This window comes from Danio rerio, chromosome 10 (assembly GCF_049306965.1).
Source record: "Danio rerio strain Tuebingen ecotype United States chromosome 10, GRCz12tu, whole genome shotgun sequence".
In the NCBI taxonomy this organism is placed as follows: domain Eukaryota; kingdom Metazoa; phylum Chordata; class Actinopteri; order Cypriniformes; family Danionidae; genus Danio; species Danio rerio.
In genome coordinates this window covers 34,261,724-34,282,500 of record NC_133185.1, presented here as the reverse complement: position 1 = coordinate 34,282,500, position 20,777 = coordinate 34,261,724, and the positions used below count along the sequence as shown (strand labels likewise).

The 20,777-nt window shown below is 35.9% G+C and overlaps 1 protein-coding gene across 51 annotated transcripts in view; it reads right to left on the bottom strand.

The window, feature by feature from the left end:
* The window catches only part of dlg2 (discs, large homolog 2 (Drosophila)), a 426,869-nt gene that overhangs the window by 352,544 nt on the left and 53,548 nt on the right, over positions 1-20,777 (bottom strand). For 39 of the 51 annotated variants that reach the window (XM_009305412.5, XM_073913862.1, XM_073913864.1 and 36 more), the window contains exon 4: positions 18,415-18,480. In XM_009305412.5, coding sequence (XP_009303687.1) covers positions 18,415-18,480 — 66 coding nt within the window. 51 annotated transcript variants of the gene reach the window in all.

The window sequence follows — 20,777 nt, the reverse complement described above, 5'->3', positions numbered from 1 at the left end:
GAGCATTTTTGGGATGTGGTGGAATGGGAGATTGGCATCATGGATGTGCAGCAATATGGACCAAGATCTCTGTATTTCCATTACCTTGTTGAATCTAATATCCCACAAAAGATTAAGGCAGTTCTGAAAGTAAAAGAAGGTCCAAGCCGGTGTAAGGTGTACCCAAAAGTGAGTGGCCGGTGAGTGTATATATTACTCTTCCTTGAGTGTTAAATATTGAATCGAATACAAACTAATCTTACATAATATATATTTTTTGTTGCAATATAAACAAATAACAATGGGGTGTCTCACACAAAGCAGGCCAACTTACAGTCTTGCATCAGTCAACCGCAGCAACTGGCCAATAAGAAAAAAATTCTCTGCTGTTCAAAAATATATATACATATATATCGGTTATTTCTATCTAATGTTCCCACATGATTTTCACCTTTTCTTCCAGACATGCAGGCTCACCCTATGAGTCCTGGGCTGAGCTTCCCAGGGTGCCACAGATGAGCCAGCTCTCTGTCAACAGCATCATTACACAGCTAAATTGCTACAAACCAGGATGATGCACCTTTATCCACAGAGCTCAGTGCTTCCTATACGAGTCTGCCTGTTTTCTTGAGCAGCTGCCCTTTTACAGTCTCTGCATGGCCAGTGCAGCAGTGGTCAGCAGGAAAAAATGACAGTTTAATAGCTATAACTGCCTTGTTCAATATAAAGGTTGACATGGGAAATAGGGAAGGGACAGCAAAGAATAAAAAAGTAACTAGAGAACTCGTCGTTATAAAAAAAGCGAGTTCCACACATTTGATTTGTGTTGGGACAACAGGAAGGAATCAAGTTAACGTAATAGTATTTTTTACAAATTGAAGTGGACTGAACATAACATTTGGAGTTGCCTCCAAAATAAAGCTTCAAGAATTGTGTTGTTTCAGCTTATTTTACACACAACAAACATCTTTTTTTTGAGTGTTGAGGGATTTCCAGATCTTGTTATCAGTTTTATTGTAAAACTGAAAACTGTATTTCTAATGAAAACCTGACATAACCACTCAGGGCACAGAAAATATTCATTATGCATGAATGATGATTCACAAAGTCGGACTGAAGAATTAAAGCTTAAAATATTTCTTGTGGGTGACTGAGGAGCTGAAAGCAGAAAAAATCTGAGTAAGCATCTCAGCTGGGAATTAATGTGATTATTTCAACCGTTCAGATGCAATCAGTTCTTCGATGATATAATGAATGCTTTCTGTGAGTCAGGCGAGTTCAAGCTTAATATCTGCAGTGAGTCGCCAATGTGCAGAAACCAACTTTTCTGTTAAAATTTTAGGAGTGAAATGATGGACAGAGCCGGTTGGGTTAACATTTTTGATCTTTGTAAATATATGTTAATGTAAGTAAATAAATTAATTCAGTCCTGTGGTAGGAAAGCTGAATTAGCAGCCAATACTCTTTAGTTTCACATAATATAAATCAATCTTAAAAATATGTATGTTAAAACAGTAGTGATACTTAATACATAATAAAACATAAAACATTATTTCAGAATTCCCAGACAAAGGAAGTTTAAAAAATTTTCAACAAATCCAACAAATCCAACAATCTTTAACCTTTTTAAATCAATTTAATAAATTCTTGCTGAATAAATTGAATTTAAAAAAAGAAAAAGAAAAAAAAAGGAAAATGGAAAGGAGAGGGAAAGGGAAAGGAGAGGATAGCATAGGAGAGGAAAGGAAAGATAGGGAATTATAGGAAATGATAAGAAAGGAAAAAAGGAAGGAAAAAGAAAAATAAAGGGGAAAGGAAAGGGAAGGAAAAAGGAAAGAAGGGAAAGAGCAAAGGAGAGGAAAGAAGAAAGGGAAGGGAAGGAAAAAGAATAGGAAAGAAAATAAAGGGCAGGAAAGAAGAAAGGAGAGGAAAGGAAAAAGTAAAGGAAAGTATATAAAAGGAAGGGAAAGAGGAAAGGAGAGGTAAGGAAAAGGGAAAGGAAAAAGGGGAAAAGGAAATGAAAAAAGGAAAGGAAAGGAAAAAGAAAAAAGGAAAGGAAACAGGAGAGAAAATGAGAGAAAAGGATAAAAAAGGGAAAAGGAAAGGAAAGGAAAATAAAAAGGAAAAGGAAGGGAAATGGGACTGGAAAGAAAAGGAAAAGAAAGAGGAAATAATAGGAAAGGAAAAGGGAGAGGAAAGAAAAAAAGAAATTAAAAAGTAAAGGAAAAAAGAAAATGGAAAGGAGAGGAAAGGAAAGGATAAAAAAGGAAAAAATAAGGGAAAGGAATATAAAAATATATATAGAATAGGAAAGAAAATAAAAAGGGAAAGAAAAGGAGAACAAAAGATAGGAAAGGAAAATAAAAAAGAAGGGAAAAGTAAAAAGGAAAAGAAAGAGGAAAAGGAGAGGAAAGGATACAACAGGAAAAAGAAAGGGAAAGGAAAGAAAGGAAAGGAACAATGAAAGGGAAACAGAAAGAAAAGGAAATGAAAGGAAAGGGAAAAGAAAATGGAAAAGGAAAGGAAAATAATGGAAAGGAAAGGAAAGGAAAATAATAAAAAAGAAAAAGGAAGGGGGAAAAGAAAAAAAGAAAATGAAAGGAAATGTAAAAGGAAAGGAAAATATAGAAAGGAAAAAGGAAAGAGGAGAGAAAAGGAAAGGAGGGGGGAAAGAAAAAAAATGACAAGAAAAGGAAGGAAATGCAAAAGGAAAGGAATGGAAAGATCAAAAATGCCAAGTAAAAGGAGAAAGAGAAGGAAACGAAAGGAAAAGGAAGGAAAATGGAAAAAGCACACTGAAAAAAAAAATGAGAAAAGAAAAGGAAAAGAAAAAAGAAAGGAAAGGAAGTAACCATTGCAGTATATAGTCACTGCATCTATTCTTACTAGGGTTATGGATAAACTTTCCAACAAGTCTAACACTAGTCAGTTTTTAAAGGGACTTTAATAAAGTCAGACAACACCCAAACCGGCTTTTAAACATCAGCATTAAGGTGCTTGCCATTCAGCTGTAGTAGGAAGACATTTGGAATTCACAGCACAGAGCAAAGCTGCCCGCATTACCATCACAATAACACTGTAATAACAGTGCTGAACACTGATTCAAGAGGAAAAAATGCACACAAACACAAACACTAATATTTCAGTTCACAGAAACAGTGAAAAGCAGCAGCAGCACTGACTGTAAATGAAAGACATAGAGCTGTCTACAAATCAGATACAAGCCCTCGCTCACTGACAACATTAAGCTGAACAGAGAAGCATAGAGATCGAATCGCTCATATTGTATATTTAGAAGCAAGTAAACAGAGCAGCTCGTCTCCAATGAAATAAACCCCTTTAGCTCAAGTACTGCTGGCAGACTGGCACTCTCCATCCTCTAATGCCACTCAAAAGGCTTCACGTCCAGATACCTGCACTGGGGAAGGCGGGAAAATCCGATAAAGCCTTGGACGGTTTGTTGATGGACTGACTATCAATAATGTATTCCAACAGAGCCATGTCTAGCGAAGACCTAAAAGCTTGCTTGCAGTGATTCTCGCTACCAAGTTTCTGATAAGTTTACGCCTTGATGCCTCAAAAGATCTGGCGACGTGGGATTAAGCCAATGCAATGCAACACCATTACACTAAAAAGTCCATTTTAATAGAAACAGCAGCAGAAATACCACCTTCAGTCACTCAACAACCAACACACACACACACACAGCTAAAATGAAAAAAAAAGCTTCTTCCCTTTCATACTCATCTTCTCTCGCTCTTCTTACCTTAGTTGTGACAATACACAGACAATCCATCCTGAGCCAAAAGCTCAAGCCAGTTTCCCCTTCATCAGCACCACATTAATAAGCAGAAAGAGCTGAAAGAGGAGAGGGAGACTAAAAGAGAGAGGAATGAAAGGCACGGCTGGAGCTAACGCTGACAGAGGCGTGAGTCCTCTCTTTGCGTGGACATGGTCTTGCCGTAGTCCTACAGCCCGGCGCTTGATAGCGCTATCCGCTGCTCAGCCGCATGGCTGGGGCTCCAACTGCTGCCTGTGCTGCTGCTGCTGCTGAGATCAGAGCATCCCTCCTCCTCTGGAGCTCATCGCACACGCGCACATACAGACACGCTCCTCTCGCACACACACTCTCGCGCTTGGAGGATCTGCACTGGGATTGGGGAAGCGGCTATTGCAGTCACTGGTCGTGATGTGAGAGTTTCGATTTTGCCTTCTTTGGTTATACAAACCAATTTTAGCACAGTTGTTGAAAGAAACAAATTACCGTGGCCAGTTTGAGAGAGTAGTGAGTGAGTAAGCATTTCACGCCGACATGGACAACCTCAATCAAGGTTTATTTTGGGGGCATTTTGGAAAAGCAGCAAGCTCAAATGACATGGTCGTTTAGGAGAACGGGGCTAGTGAATGATGGTGAGGCAGTAGACTGAAACTGCAGCAGCCAGATCAAGCCAGATGTATCACACAACAGATGTTCTTTACATCAAGACCTTCCCCAGTAATTGAAATGAATAAACAGACAGCAGGAGAGAGATGCCTGCTGCAGTTGAAATTGAATTGGAATAACTACATTAAATGTTTTGTGTGCTGTTGATGAACAAATAAAACACATCTTGGGAAGAAATGGCAGCAGAAGAGTGTCTCAGATTAGGTTTTTACATCACAATCGGATCAGCTTAGGGGTTAATAAATGACTTGGGGATACTATGAAAAAGTAACTCTGCGCTGATAATATTAATAATAATTAGAGTCAAAATTTCAGTGAGGCAATTTCTAGAAAAGGGTTTTATTTAGCTATATCTGCAGATGCTAGTCTATATTTTTTTCCTGCTCTTTCTATTAAATGTTAGTTCAAAGTGGTTACAGAGTAAATAAATAGAGCATACTACAATTGAACGACATTTTTTTTATTGCAATACAAACCGTAAAACATTTTGCTACATTTTAAATAATAGAGATTGAAAAGATGAATGAGAAGTTCCAAGTTTACTATCTCTACGTCTGCAATATTTAAAACAAATAAATTAATGAATGAGCGAACAAACGAACAAAAGAACGAAGGAACAAAAAACAAACTAGTGAAGGAACGAATGATTGAGCAAGCAAAGGAAGGAACGAGCGAACAAGTTAAGTCACAAACGAATGAGAAAAGGAACGAAGGAACAAGCAAAGGAAGGATGGAATAAATAAACGGGAAAGTGAACGAATGAAGGAACGAGCGAAGGAAGGAACGAATGAGCGATTGAAGGAAGAAAGGAATGAACAAGCAAAGGAAGGAAGAAGCAAATGAGCGAGCGAAGGAAGGAATGAATAAAGAAAAGGGGGAAGGGAGGGTAGAAGGAACAAATAAAGGAAACAAACAAATAAGCGAAGGAAAAAACGAACGAACAATGGAAGGAACAAAGGAAAAAACAAACGAATGAAGGAACAAAGGAAGGAACCAAGGAAGGAACCAAGGAAGGAATGAACAAATGAAGGAACAAAAAAACGGAAAAAAAGGTAATAAAGGAAAGAATGGACGAAGGAACAAACAAATGAAGGAACGACCAAAGGAAGGAATAAAGAAACGAAAAAGCAAACAAACGAAGGAACAAACAAACAAACAATCGAAGGAAAGAAAGAAGGAACGAAGGAACAAAGAAGGGAACGAAGGAACAAACAAACGATCAGAGGAAGGAAAGAACGAAGGAAGGAACAAAGGAATGACCGAAGGAAGGAATGAAGAAACGAAAAAACAAAAAAGCAAACAAACGAAGGAAAATAACAAACAATCGAAGGAAAGAAAGAAGGAACAAAGGAACAAACAAAGGAAGGAAAGAAGGAACGAACAACGAACAGAGGAAGGAAAGAACGAAGGAAGGAACAAAGGAAGGAATGAATGAATGAACGAACGAACAAAAGAACTAATAAACAAGCAAACGAATGAAGGAACGGACAAATTAAAGAAACAAACGAAGGAACGAATCAACAAAGGAAGGAACGAACAAAGAAACGAACAATGGATCAAAAAATTTATCATGACATGTTTTAGAATAAAAACAATAACTGAGATACTGAATACACTGAATCTTGAGCTGTGCAGTGGGTAAGTAAACAGTGCACACTTCACTCAGAAGTGCACAACATATTTATGCAATTAAACATGCACTCTTGATAATCACACTAAGCCATATGACAGTTTAATTTCTGAGTCAGCAATGAATAATTTATTCCAGTAAATTGAGATCTCCTTGAAAAAAGTCTCAGTAACTCAATTAAGCTACTTCATAAGTAGGTTTGGGATTTGAATGTTCTATAGCAAAATCATTAATATGAGCCCAATAAAATTCTCTATGTTTTTTCAGCTGTTGACCATTGTTTTTTCTGGAATAGAATAATAATGGCCAAATACAATATGCATGCTAGCTAACTGTGTTCTGTCTAGACTGCTTTACTATTGTTTCTCATCTTCTTTCAGTCTTACCTGTTGTCTGTGCACTGCCCGCTCCTCCAATTTCAACACCCTGACCACAGCTTTCATTCTGCATCCAGCATCTCAATGACCATCTACGTCTCACTTCTTAAATACACACACATGCACACACATGCTAAGCCCTTCAGCAGATGGGCCTCAAAGCCGCTTTGAGTGATCACATTATAAACCGAGTACTTTAACTTCCTGGGCACAACACTTTCCCACAGACACAAGGGAATAATTAACAGACGAGGTCGACAGGACATTGAGACCCAAGCTTTTACACTCAACTCTGAACTTGGCGAGGGAGTTTTGGTTGTAATGCCAAGTTGTGCGTTCACCGTAGATGAACTCTAAATACTATCCAGTATGTAACAATGTTAACTCAAAACAGAGGCTTTTCATGCTAACAAAGTTGACAAAAAGTTCCAAGAGGATTAGAAATGGACTCTTAAAAAAATACAAACTTAGGCAATCTGATGCTGCATGTTAAAGACACTTTTTTTAAAGGTCAAATTGTTATAAGTGCTGGGCAAAAATCAAATTACATTCAAAATAAAAGTTTGCTTTGACAATATTTATGTGTGCATTATATATATATATATATATATATACATATATATACATATACATATATATATATATATATATATATATATATATATATATATATATATATATATATATATATATATTTATATATTTATATATACATACACATACATATATATATATATATATATATATATATATATATATATATATATATATATATATATGTGTGTGTGTGTGTGTGTGTGTGTGTGATACACACACACACACATATATATAAACTAATCAAAACTATTTTGTTTCATAAATATTTGCATTTATATATAATCTGTATCTTTATTTTTTATAATCTTTATAATTTATAAAAGATATTTTATATCTAAATATTAATAAACATTTTCCCAAATATATGCATGCCGATGACCGACAAATTTTACGATGCTGAGCCGGTATCACAATCCATCGTCCCGCCCCACATTTATATTGATATACATAACTTATTATTAGTTACATATAGCTGCCACTTGCACGGTTGACAGCAACGTGAGGAATGAATGAAGGATTATATAGCACCTCTCACACTTAAATCGTGTAGATTTAGTGGCAAACGCTGTTACCATGTAAACCCCATCCCACAAACTTTAAAGTGAATGTCTTTAGTCATTTTCATAGCGGACTTGAAACACTGGAAGTCTTTTATCCACTCTCGGAAAAGTGCAAATGGTGGATTAACATTCAGCACATGATCACTAATAACATGTGCCATTATTAGTAACTTTAGGTAAATCTGTCAGTGTTATTTTCAATCTCTCATCTTCAGCGCTTCACATTTTCGCGGTTGTAGCTCCTGTCATCTAAAGGCAGAAGGCATTGACTGAGTGATTGACAGCTGATACTAACCAATCAATTGCGTTCAGTTCTAGAGCAGTGAGCCAATAAAAAGAGCACAAAGGTGGGGCAAGCATTGCAGGCTTTTTTTACTTTAGCAAGTTCACATGACAACCGTTTTAATCTGTTCCTGAGTGCAGCGTTTGCAGTTTTTAGGTGCAAAGATGCATTCTGCATAAATTTCTCCTAAATCCGCGCACACGGTGAGGATTTTGCAGTGAAAACAATGAAAATGTATGCACTACAGTTAACTCCAACCAAACTCTCGACTCCTCCACCAGCTATGGGAAAAACCATTAGAACGACACAGATCACTGTGCCTATTCATGCCAGAGTCCCGCAGGAATAAAAGCGATTGACAGTTGGTCATTTGTTTGTAATTTTATTCATTTATGGTTTGGTTATGGGTAAAGCAAAGACCATGTGGGTCAGGTAGTGAAAACGGCTACAATTAATTAATTCGTTATGAGTTCATTGATATTTAACAACCAACCTCACCCCCCGCCTACAACGACAATGGCATCAGTGCGATGTTTCACATTAGATATTGTACGATGCCAAATTGTTCAACATCGCACAACCCTATTACACACACATATATTATGCCAAAACAAACTTTTATTAAAGATACAATTAATGATAATTAATATTTGCCTAGTACTTTTGTATGTAAATTGCTTGCAGTTACTTACCAGAAAAATCTGAATTTTCTAATATAATCATGTTTGGTTGTCTTAGTATTAATACATAGTAATAAAATAAATGTAAAAGAAAAGAAAAAAAAAAGAAAAACCTAAATTCAAAATCCCTATATCACTTCTCAAATATGTCTCCTAAAATGTATTACAATACAGGCCTGTAGCCAGCCTGGTGTTAGGGGTGGTTCTTTTTTTCAAAAAGTAGACCTTTATGCAGTTATTCACCTCCTTCTCTATTTAATTATTATTTATTAAATAATAAATAACTTACCAGATGGTCATCAGAACCAAATTTTTTGAGGTTCCAAAACAATTTCTAAAAGATTTTGAAAAAAAAAAATAATAATAAATAAATAAATAAATAATTACATGATTTATCATTGAGAAAAAAAAAAACAGAATATGTTATTTTTATTCATTGACACTGTAGCTTATGTTAATTTATTAGGCAAATAACAATCTGGCCAGCACATTCAGTTAGAATTTGGCTATTTGAATAAAAAAATAAACAATAATATTGTAGAGCTTTACAATTTTTCAAGATTTTTCTCTTGTAAAAAAGCTAACTTGAAAATTCATAGATAACAATAACCCGATTAGTATAAAAATCAACTTTAATATGGGCCGCCTTTGGTGCTTCACACCTTTTTATTGATCCTTTTTTGTTCCATGAATAAGGTCCAAGATTTATAATAAAAGTTTTCTCTATTTCTCGTTTTCTCTATTTATCAATACAGTAGGTCAGTAGTGAAAGATGACTTGGCTTTCATCAGATTAAATGTTTTCTAGCAGAGATGTTATGAAAAATAATTGTTAGCACAGGCCAAAATGGATTAGCTGAAGTCACGACAGTCAACAAAGGATTCTGCTTGGTCCTAAAGCCTTCTTTGATGGGTTATTTTCACAATTTATGTTGGAATAGCAGTCAAAATAGGAAAAAAAATGAGCTCATGTGACAGATTCTGGACCTTTTGTCAGTGGGGGCTACAAACAACTGCTGGCTACGGGCCAGCAATACACACACAGATGCACACTCATTGACATGCATGTAGACTGCTTTTATTTCATTTTCTTTCTCAAGCTAAATCCCTTAAAGTACTGTTTGTTTTTCTTTGGAACAAAAACTAAGAGTTTAAGCTCATCATTCAAGCCCTGTTTACCCTCCAATCATCCATCCCCGGGTCAAAAGGACAGACCCACAATCCTCACTACAGTACATGCTGCTTTAATGAGGACAATGATATACAAAAAGTAAACCTCTTGGGTAACAAAGATTACAATTTTATTTCGGCCCCAGACTTGGCGTCATCATCTCCCTCGATATTTAGTTGCAAGCTCATTTTCAGTGGATGAGTCTGATTTAGCATGACACACCACTGACCTATAAATCCCTCCTCTCCCATGCCGTTATCTTTAACCCCTCTCATTAAACATAAATGAACAAATGGTAATTGAGCATCAGTTGCATGCGGACTGAAATTCTGACATTTTAATGTTTGAGCCATAGGGTTTTTTTTTTTTTAGCTTGACAGTGTTTATGCAAAAAAGTAAAAAATAAAAAGTTTAAATAATTTTCCTGGGATGTTTGCAAGACTGTTTCTAGATTTTCAGCTCACTGTCATTGTAAACGACACTTGCACTGAACACTTTCTTACAATCACTCATGATTAAAAAAAAAAAATAATAATAAAAAAAAAAACGCATGTGAGTGGGCTTGACAAACCACATGTAGAAACACACTTCTCTATACTAAACAAACCACACACTACCCCCTCCTAACTTTAGCCCCTAATGCTCTGAGCATAAACAGTTCCTTTGTATAATTAGCACTGTGTATTGCCTCTTCTTGTTGATTCGCTGAAAGCCTCCTCAATTGTAAGTTGCTTTGGACAAAAGCGTCTGCTAAACGACTAAATGTTAATGTAATGTATTCAAAGAGGATGATCAATGGAATTAAACCCAAACAATAAAACTAAACATCCAGAGAATCAATAAGGATGTAAACATTTGGTTTAGCTAAGTTTGTTTTCAGTGAATTCAACTACTCTTCCTAATTCCTTAACTTTAGCTAAGCTAATTTCCACAAGCAAAGATAATAACATGAGGTATCTCATCTGTTTACATAGTGATCAGTAAACCCTAATCTACAAATAAACCCACAATATTTATTTTTAAATTATTTTTATATCCCTCCAAGGCATATTTAAGTCCCACTTAAATGTTCCTTGACAAGACCTAGTCTGTACAAAATATGTACAAAATGCATCAAAAACATTTTAGGAAACATTTTCTTCATTAATTATTGTTACGGCCAAAATCACGTGCCTGTATGTTTTGCTTGTGTTCACAATTCAACATTCAATTTAATAATTGCTTCATTGGCATGACAAATGTTACAAATGTATTGCCAAAGCATTTATAAAGTTTACATAAAAAGGTAACATACATGTATAACAAGAGCACAGTACACACAATAGATAGTAGTATATAATAATTAAATATAATATAAATAATTTATCATATTATTCAAAATATCATATTTATAATGGCTTAAGAAAGCCAACATACTGTTATACTACATAAACTTATTATTCTTCCGTCTTCTTCTTTTTCTGAGACTAATTTGCATTTCCTCCTAGACTGTTCATACTACAACCACTAAAGCACCAAACCCCAAACTGGTCTGACTCTGGTTGCTTTATCTTTTCCATCTGATCTGACTTGCAGTTTTCTGAAAACTGACCTTGAAAATTTGGAAAAGTCCCATTGACTTATTTTTGGACCACACTTTATGATCTCATCACTTTCCTCCAGACTGTCAAACAGATTTAAGGTTACGCTCATTTATCTCAGACTACCAATCTGCCAATCACTGATCTTTCTCTCGCGCTCTCTCTCTCTCTCTGTGTAAAGATTCTCAGGATCGCCCACTCCAGTTTTCCATTCGTCTGTGTAGACGTCACTCTCCATTACTGCCTGCAACGCCATCACCTTTGCTGCCAATCAGGAAGGAGGCTCAAAGTTTAAAGCGACGCGAGAGGGGAAGCTCGTTCTCTCTTGCTTGCTTTTCTCTTGCTAGTCTTTTTGTGTTTGTTTTGGCTTGTGTTTTGAGTTATTTTGTTGATACGACTTCAGAGTTTGGATTTTTGTTCTTCTTTCAGCTTTGGTCACTGTTACCGTCTTGCATGTGTGTATTTGGCGATCCCTGATCTTTGGTGTCTGAATTCCCCTGGGAATTGAGGAGTTTAGATGTCATGCGACCTACACCTCGCAACACGCAGAAAATTCCACTGTCTAAACACACTGGCCACCCGCTGTAAGTTTTCGGCATATCTTTAGTTAGATAAGTAGTTTATTTATAGCGTGCAAACACTGAAAGTGTTTTGTGTTTATATTCTATTAGATAGTTTACAGAGTAAATTTTCAGCTAGCTTTAGGGTTTTTGTTATATTGCTTTCTTTTATTTGGCGCCACTTAATTCTCCTTTCCCAATTCATAACACACATTAATTGATTTATTTTCTTTTGTGAGATTTGTGTATATAATATTTTGTTGTTTGACTTTTCACTTTTGTAAATAAATTCACTTTTTTTGCATGATTTGGTTGTCATTTTGCTATTTTGCCACCAACTCACCACAAACTGAGTCACTTCGAAAGTTACCTATTTTAACCCCTAGAGTTAAGTAAGTAAGTAAGTAGGTAAGTAAGTAGGTAAGTAAGTAAGTAAGTAAGTAAGTAAGTAATGTGTATTTATATAGCGCATTTATCATATTTGGCCATACACCCAAAACACATCACAATCATTAGGGGGGGGGTCTCTCCACACCACCACCAGTGTGCAGCATCCACTTGGATGATGCGACGGCAGCCTAAGGACAATTGCACCAGTTCGCTCAACACACAACCAGCTATAGGTGGATTGGAGAGACAGTGATCGAGCCAATTTGGTGGATGGGGGTGATTCCCGTTTATGAGAAGTGCCATGGGATTTTTAAAGACCACAGAGGTAGGAACTCTGTTTAACGTCTCATCAGAAAGACGATGCCCACTGACAGTTTGGTGTCCCCTTCCAATTTTTTCAGATCGAGGGCCCCCTGCTGGCCTCACTAACACCTCTTCCAACAGCAACCTAGTTTTCTCATGGGGTATCCCATCTAGGTAATGACCAGGCTCAGCCCTGCTTAGCATCAGTGAGTAACGGGTCTTGGGCTGCAGGGTGATATAGCTGTGGCCATGTTAAAACTTTAAAGTCATAACAATTATCATACTTTTTTTTTTTTTAATGGGGCTGAGATTAGTGTAATGTTATGGTTGTTTGTATAAACTGTATTACATCATTTATTATACTAAATTTACAGCAGATTAAACTAAATTCTTCACATCATGTACTTACTGTTTTTCAACTACATGCTTAATAATAAAATTAAAAATAAAAGCATTTTAGGACAAAGTTTTCACAGTTGACAGCTGACATTTTAGGACAGTTAGCAACTTGACTAGTGTATTCGTTTGGGTGAGGAACAGTAACTAAGCAGTGTGAGCTTACACTGATAGGTCAATTGCAATCAATCTGAAAAATTGAAGGGGACACCAAACTGTCAGTGGGCATCGTCTATTGGATGAGACGTTAAACAGAGTTCCTACCTCTGTGGTCTTTAAAAATCCCATGGCACTTCTCATAAAAGAGAATCACCCCCATCCACCAAATTAGCTTGATCACTGTCTCTCTTAACTACAACACTTTAAAAATTACTCTTTAAACTTGAAAAATGTAACCAAAGATTGTGTCTGTCCATATTCAATTCAAAGTGGATATAAACAACCCAGCATTTTTATAGTGAACAGGGGTATCATGCAAGACTGTTTGATTACCTGAGGCACAGAGCAGTTGTAAACGCTTACAGACAGCACATCTGCTGCTTAACCATGTGCACACATGTAACATCTGATTGAGCCACAAGAGTGTGTGAATGTACGAGTAGGATGAGGTGCTGCAAATTACCTCAGGTGTTGAGGAACAAAAGAGGGAGTCACCACTTTCATTCAGAAAAAAAAAAAAATGTGAAAGCTCTCGTTACGACCTCCACCCTGCTGTCTGGACTTCCACGAATCTAGTCTTTCTGTATTATCCCAGCTATATTTGGATTTGTCTTTGTGCCTGCCTATAATTGGCTCTGCCCTCTTTTCAAAAAAAAAAAACACAAAAACCACAGATGTCTCAGAGTCCTTGGTTTGGTCTTGAGTAGATTTGGGTCACTAATAACACAGATCGACTAGAGCCTTGTGATAATACAGAGCATGTCTGAATTTAAATTGACACAAGGTCAGCATTCTTACGCACCCTGGGATGAAATCGGTTTGCTTTGCAATGCCTTTTGGTATTTCTGTATGCCTTCTTGCTCTATGTTTCATTGGAATAGAAGCAAATGTTTTCCTATTGCTGTGTAAATGCTGAGAGCATCCAAGCTGGTGGAGTTAGACAGTAGTGGCAATTACTGGAGATCAACACGCCCCCAAGATGAGAGCTGCACTGGTGAACAGGCAAAATTAGGCTCCACACACAAACACAGTTCAATCTTTGAGCCAAAACACCCACTAATGGTAGAGACAAAATGCAGGCAAATGCCACTACTAGACTCATGTGAAATCCCAGTTCCAAAGCTAACTTTCTAAAATACTCAAAATAAAAAAAAAACATATTATTAGAAAACCAATGACATTACATACTTTTATTGTAATATTGATATATGCTTTCTATAGTATGTTTCTGCTATAAAGAGTACTTGAACATTCTCAGTGTATCTTTATTTATGATTTATTGAAATGTGTTTGAGTAAAATTACATTTTACTAAAATTACATTTTGTTTTGTTCTACCAAGTACTGACAACATTTAATTTTACATAAAAAAAATAAAATAAAACTTGTCATTTAGAGCATAACATTGTCATTTGTTAAAATACCAAAAATATGCCATGTTTACAGACCAGTTTAGATTAATGTTTTAGACAACTCAATAACAATGTTCTGACTTCAGAAGGGTTAAGAAACAACATTTGGTAGAATAAACCTCTATTGGGGAGGGGCGGAAAGACCAAAATATTACTTTACAGGATGAGAAAGTTTATTTCATTGTGACAATATCTTTCACAAAATAGTTTTTTTATAGTGTAGGTAAAGTAAGTGGTAACTAGGCATGGGACGATAACTGCTTTCAAGGTATACCGTGGTTTGGAAAAGTCAATGTTTTAAAACCTCCAATATTTTCTGCTATACCCTTCCTAAGGTATGTGTAAGATTTTTTATTCACCGTTTTAATTTTTTAAGACAACAGTATCTTCAGCAGAAAAGATATCCAAAGATGCTTTTTATAAATTGTAAATAAGTCTGTGTTTTTAAAATTAATAAATTCAATTATTTATATTATTTAATTAGCTGGACAAGTTTACTGTTCTAAAATATTTAAATGCTTCTCAAAATAAAACATATTGTGTTCAAAGGGGAATTCTTTTTTTTACCCAAACATTTAAAATGAATATATTTTACAGCTGTAATCACAATACCGTGAAACCATGAAAGTGTGACATTTTTATCCAAGGTTATCATACCGTCAGAATTTTAAACCAGCTCATGCCTAGTGGTAACACTTTGTTTTGATGGTCTATTTGAGTATTAGTAGACTGTGAGCTTCATATCTGTTGATACTGCTCCTTCAACAGACATTTAACTGACTATAAGAATCTTTACGTACATATCAACTTACACTAACCCTAACCCCAACCCCAACCTAACAGTCTACTTGCAATCTAATGAGAATTAGTGGACATGTAGATGCAATGTAACTTAAGTTCAACAAATGGGCCACTAAAATAAAGTGTGACCAAGGCAGTAATTCCAGAGAATGTACAGCCGGATGGGAGCCGGATTGAAACACACCATTTATCCACATCACATTAATAGTTGCCTATATGCAACAAACAAAACATAATTTAATTTTAACAATATTTTATCACACTGTTATACACTGTTTCTTTTCAATGGGTTAAAGTAAAAATTACACAAGTACAAGTACACAAATTCTCTCACTTTTTTGCTATCCAGGAGCCATGTGCCCCAACTGACAGGTAAAATTAGCTTCTCTTGCTTTCAAGATCAAAGCCAATTCCATTGCCAAAGCATTTCAGACAAGTATATAAAAATAGCCTACTTAATAACATCATCAAATTAATAAAATAAGCAAAAGAGAAATAAATGACCGAAAAGAGAATAAAAACAGACAATATCGCTAAAAAATATCATAATTACAAGATTAAAACTTGTAAATTATTTTAATAAGGCAAATGCTTTGATTAACCACTAATAATGTACATTTTCAGCCAGTTTAGACCAGTCATTTCGTCTTCTCCGAGTATATAGTAAAATGTTTCTGAGACATTTAGATTAGAGAATATATTATTTACTTTTTCTTCTCGTTCTCACGGCTGTGCGCGCTGTCAGACACATACAAGCTTTAGAAAGCGAAAGCAAAGGTTAACTCCTAGACATTTTAGGAGATTTAGAAACCTGGGCCCGACAAACTTTTTAAGTCCCAAAAAGGCACATATCTGTGAGTCTGCAAAGCTATAGCAGTGTCTGTGGAAGTGCTGACAGGTCTCGTGCACAGAACAAAACAAGAGAAAATTTTCCACTACTTAATCGATCAGGAATGTTTAGTTATATTGGACGGGTACAAAAGAAAAAGTGTTAAAGGATGATTATAATAGTAAACAAATAAGAATTTCACAAAATGTCCAAAAAATAAATTCCCCGCCCAAGCAAAGTTTATGTAAGAGAAGCACTGGTCTATATTATTACACTGCACTTCTACACAGCTCGTGCAAACCCCCAAGAAATCCATCTAACCTGGTTAAAAAAAATCCCTTTAAACTGCAAAACTCTGGAAAAATGTTCAGTCCAATGATCCAGTAAGTGAATACATTTCAACAATCAGCCCAAAACAACACTAAAATAATAACAAAAAACAGGCTGATTGCATCAGAGATAGCAGAGAGAGAGCAGTGACTCGTAGCCAGTTTTCAGTGATTTATTAATTCCACTCTGTTTCACTTTAACACATGATCTCTGTCATATTCCATTAGTTTCATGCATTTCACTGAGTGAAATACAAAGATTACAGACTGAATGTAATGTCGAAATAACCGATTATATGCAAACTACACTTCTCAGCTGGATACTGCTAACCAGCATGATGGATGAGGACTGTAATCAAGGTAAACGAATGAACGAATGAATGAATGCTTATATAATGCGGTTTTAAATGTGATTTTTAAGCCAACTTTCACTGCAAAGATCATTTTATTTGTATAAAAGTCTAAATGAATGCAAAAATGCCAGATGTTCAATTGTTGTCTCAGGTGTCTTTAAAAAGGCAGATGTTTAAATGAGGTGAAAGCATATCTTACTTATAAAGGCCTCTTTTCTGTTATATTTAAAGTCCCAATGGAGCGTGGAGTTCCCTTGCCACTCAGTGTAGAGGTAATTAAGAAAGCGCTTTCTAAGAGAGGACAAGTCTCTCATGAATACCGCTGTCACTGATCAGCTCTGCTGCACAGATAACTTCAATACCTGCGTTAAATACTGCAACAAGCTCTCTCTCTCTCATTTATTTCTCAACAAATTACCCTGAATGGACTAAATGACTGAATGAGGGAGTCCAGGTGGACTTTTCAAAATAATGAGACAGTCAAATGTGTGGGAAGGTTTGGGGACAGCATAAAATGGATTTGCAGTGTCAAATTTTCAAATATGATATATTTCATATTGCAAAAACTAATTTAAATAATGTTTGGTAGGAATTTTAATATTTTTTGACAATCATGAATGCAATATGATATTGTTTGGCTATTTTTACTTTTCCCACCTTTTTTCATTCATTCATTCATTCATTTTCTTGTCGGCTTAGTCCCTTTATTAATCTGGGGTCGCCACAGCGGAATGAACTGCCAACTTATCCAGCAAGTTTTTACGCAGCGGATGCCCTTCCAGCCACAACCCATCTCTGGGAAACATCCACACACACACACACACACACTACAGACAGTTTAGCCTACCCAATTCACCTGTACCGCATGTCTATGGACTGTGGGGGAAACCCACGCGAAAGAACATGCAAACTCCACACAGAAATCCCAACTGAGCCAAGGTTTGAACCAGCGACCCAGCGACCTTCTTACTGTGAGGCAACCGCACTACCTACTGCGCCACTGCTTCGCACCTTTTTTCAGATAAATATAAAAATATCATATAGATGAAAAAATGTTATTGATATTAAAATTAAATTAGATTTTACATTAGAATAAAAAATATTCAAATAAAATATACAAATAATATAACAATACATTAACATTATTAAAATAAAATTTACCTAAAAAAACAAAAAAAAAGTAGTAATTCAGTGCTAAAATAATACTGTTTTAAGAAAAACTGACAGGAAATATGGAAATTAAACAGTAAAACAAACAATAAATAAGTATAGAAAATAAAAACACTCAAGCACTCAAAAAATGCGCTCTATATTTTGATTCTGATTATTGACTGAAGTGTCATGTAGAACCCTTCTCAAAACTCTAATCAATGTAGCACTTGTCAACAGTCTGAGGTCCCCCTTCGAATGGACATAAATTATCCGGAGGAAAAACCTCTTTGGCTGAATTAGTCATGCATACCAACATGTCAACAATGCCATATGACTATCTGCATCTGTTAGAAAACTGAGCAGAATGTGGGAAGAGAGAGAGATTGTGTGTGTGTGTGTGTGTGTGTGTGTGTGTGTTTAGGGTTTCTCACCTCTGTATTGGCGCATCCTACAGCAGGCTCTTTTACTGTCAGCTCCATCCGGCTGTCCTCTTTCAACTGAGGACAAGAAAAAAAAAAAAAAAAAACACTTTATAACGTGCACAATTGAAGACAAAACGATTTTTCTTCTGGAGAAAGTGGGAAAGTGGACAATGAATATTCAATATTATCAGCCCCTTTATTTACTTTTCGAATATCTACAGAACAAATCACTGATGTCCAATAACTAATGTCTAAAACTAGCTAATAAACCAAATTAAGCTTGACCCTTCGCTAAGCCACACCCAAAAACTGCCACCCACCAATCGTGGCTTAGCAATGTCCAGCTTTCGAGCGAGGGAAACAAGCCAAAGCGTTGTGCATATGTATTGTGCAAATCTAAAACCCGGTCTCCTTAAAGTTTGGACTGGGTGGTGTAACTTTTTCCCCTTTCAAAACCTAAAACCCAAGGGGAGGAATGCCAGCGTGAATCAAGCTCTGTGTGGGGTGCTAAAGGAGCAGAGTTTTGTTTTGTTTCGATATTCCGGACATATTCAGTGCTAGACGGCAATAATTCACAGCTCTTACAGTAAAAAGATCTAAACTGTTTTTCCTACAAAAATTCAAAGCAGGTTATGTTTCCCAGCTGTCTTTTTCTCTTTTTTTTTTACTCAATATTATGAGCACTGCTCTGTTTAAGCCTTCGTCATAGTAGTCATACAATAGCAGTCATATTTCCATCTGTTTCAAGCTACGAATATTTGAAATTACATATCAACAGAACAAAACCGTGATGTGATCACAATCTGAGCACTTGCGATCAATATACTTCACCCGCAGCTGTTTTTCAGTCATTTATAAGCCTCGTGTCCATGTCAGAGCTACAATTCACCAATGTGTTCGTCAGTCTTTTGGAGATTTAGTCATTGGTGAGGATGTTATACCGGGTTAGTGTCAGCTTTTTCTGCTTTTTATTTGGTGTCGAATTAATATTAGCTGGAAGGGAAAATCTATTTGCTTACTTTTGCTATTTATACTTTGATTTGCATTTCAATTTATTTATTTATTCAACTTAACTGCAAATTAGAATAGAAACTGGATAAATCGTACACAAACATACTGACAGTTATTTGTACTGTACATTGTTATGGGTAAATGATGCTAATATTCGGCATAAATCTTGTTGGTTAACGCTATATTTCATTGCACATCAATAATCTTTCAGGCTTTTTGAATAAAAAAAAAAAAAGAGAAGTCACGGTTTAATTAATTATTAACAGATTTTTTTTTAAATTTTACCTCTTGTGCTGTGCATGAACTAAGCTGTTGAATGGTCAGCGTATGAGGCGGCTAGGCCATCCTAGCTTCAATTTCATCAAGTTATTTTCTAATCGGTTGCCTATTATGTCTTGAATATACCCCTGTAATGCATACTGCAGTTCTTTCTTTGTCTGGCTTTCTCGGATTTCTCACTAGTTTGCCAAAAATTACTAATTATATCCCTGGGAATGTCTGACACCGGCACATTGTAATAGACGTACCAGGCACGAAAGCTTGACAGGCGTAGCAACGGTAACTAAGGAGGACAGGGCTTTGTGAAGGGTCAATTGCACTTTAAACTGAACACTAGTATCTTCCAAAACACCAAGCAAAATAATATGTTCTCTCATTATGGCAGTGATTCTCAATTCTGATATTTGGGCACCCCGCCCTGCACATTGTGTATGTCTTTTGTAGGTTTGCTTTGGGTGTGCGCAGCATGATTTCGGCTGGTGGAGCGCACTTTATTTTTTGAGACTCCAGCGAACAGTTTAGGCAGCACCGCTCTGAGTTGATCTAAGTTGAAAATAAATCACTTTGAAGATATTTTGTCTAAAACAGGTACGCCTGTACAGACATCTTTATAACCAGATGACCAATAATTCTTGACTAGAAATTTCAACAACGGTTAAAAGGGAAAAAAGTTTGAAAAAAACCTAAAAGATGAGTTTGTTAAAGCCAAAGGAGGCCATAGCAAAAGTGGAGACCCATGTGATTTTGATACACAAAGACAGAAATATGTTTATTTCCCCATTCATTTTGATTTTTAAAACTATTTAATAGTTGCAAAACACAACAGTGATACAACTTTACTTGGTATTACATCAAAAATAACAGCATATAGTCTTTTGGTTTTACAGGAACTTAAATTTTTTGTACGAATTCTGAGTATGGCAAAAGCAATCTAAGTTCATCAAGTAATTGCCTGACTGTAAATATTTTATTGTCATACCATGATTGAATTAATATAGATTTCCTTTTGTACAAGAGATCTTTATTATTCCACAGAAAATACCGATAAGGTTTAAAATTATGTTTATAGACCAACTGCCAAG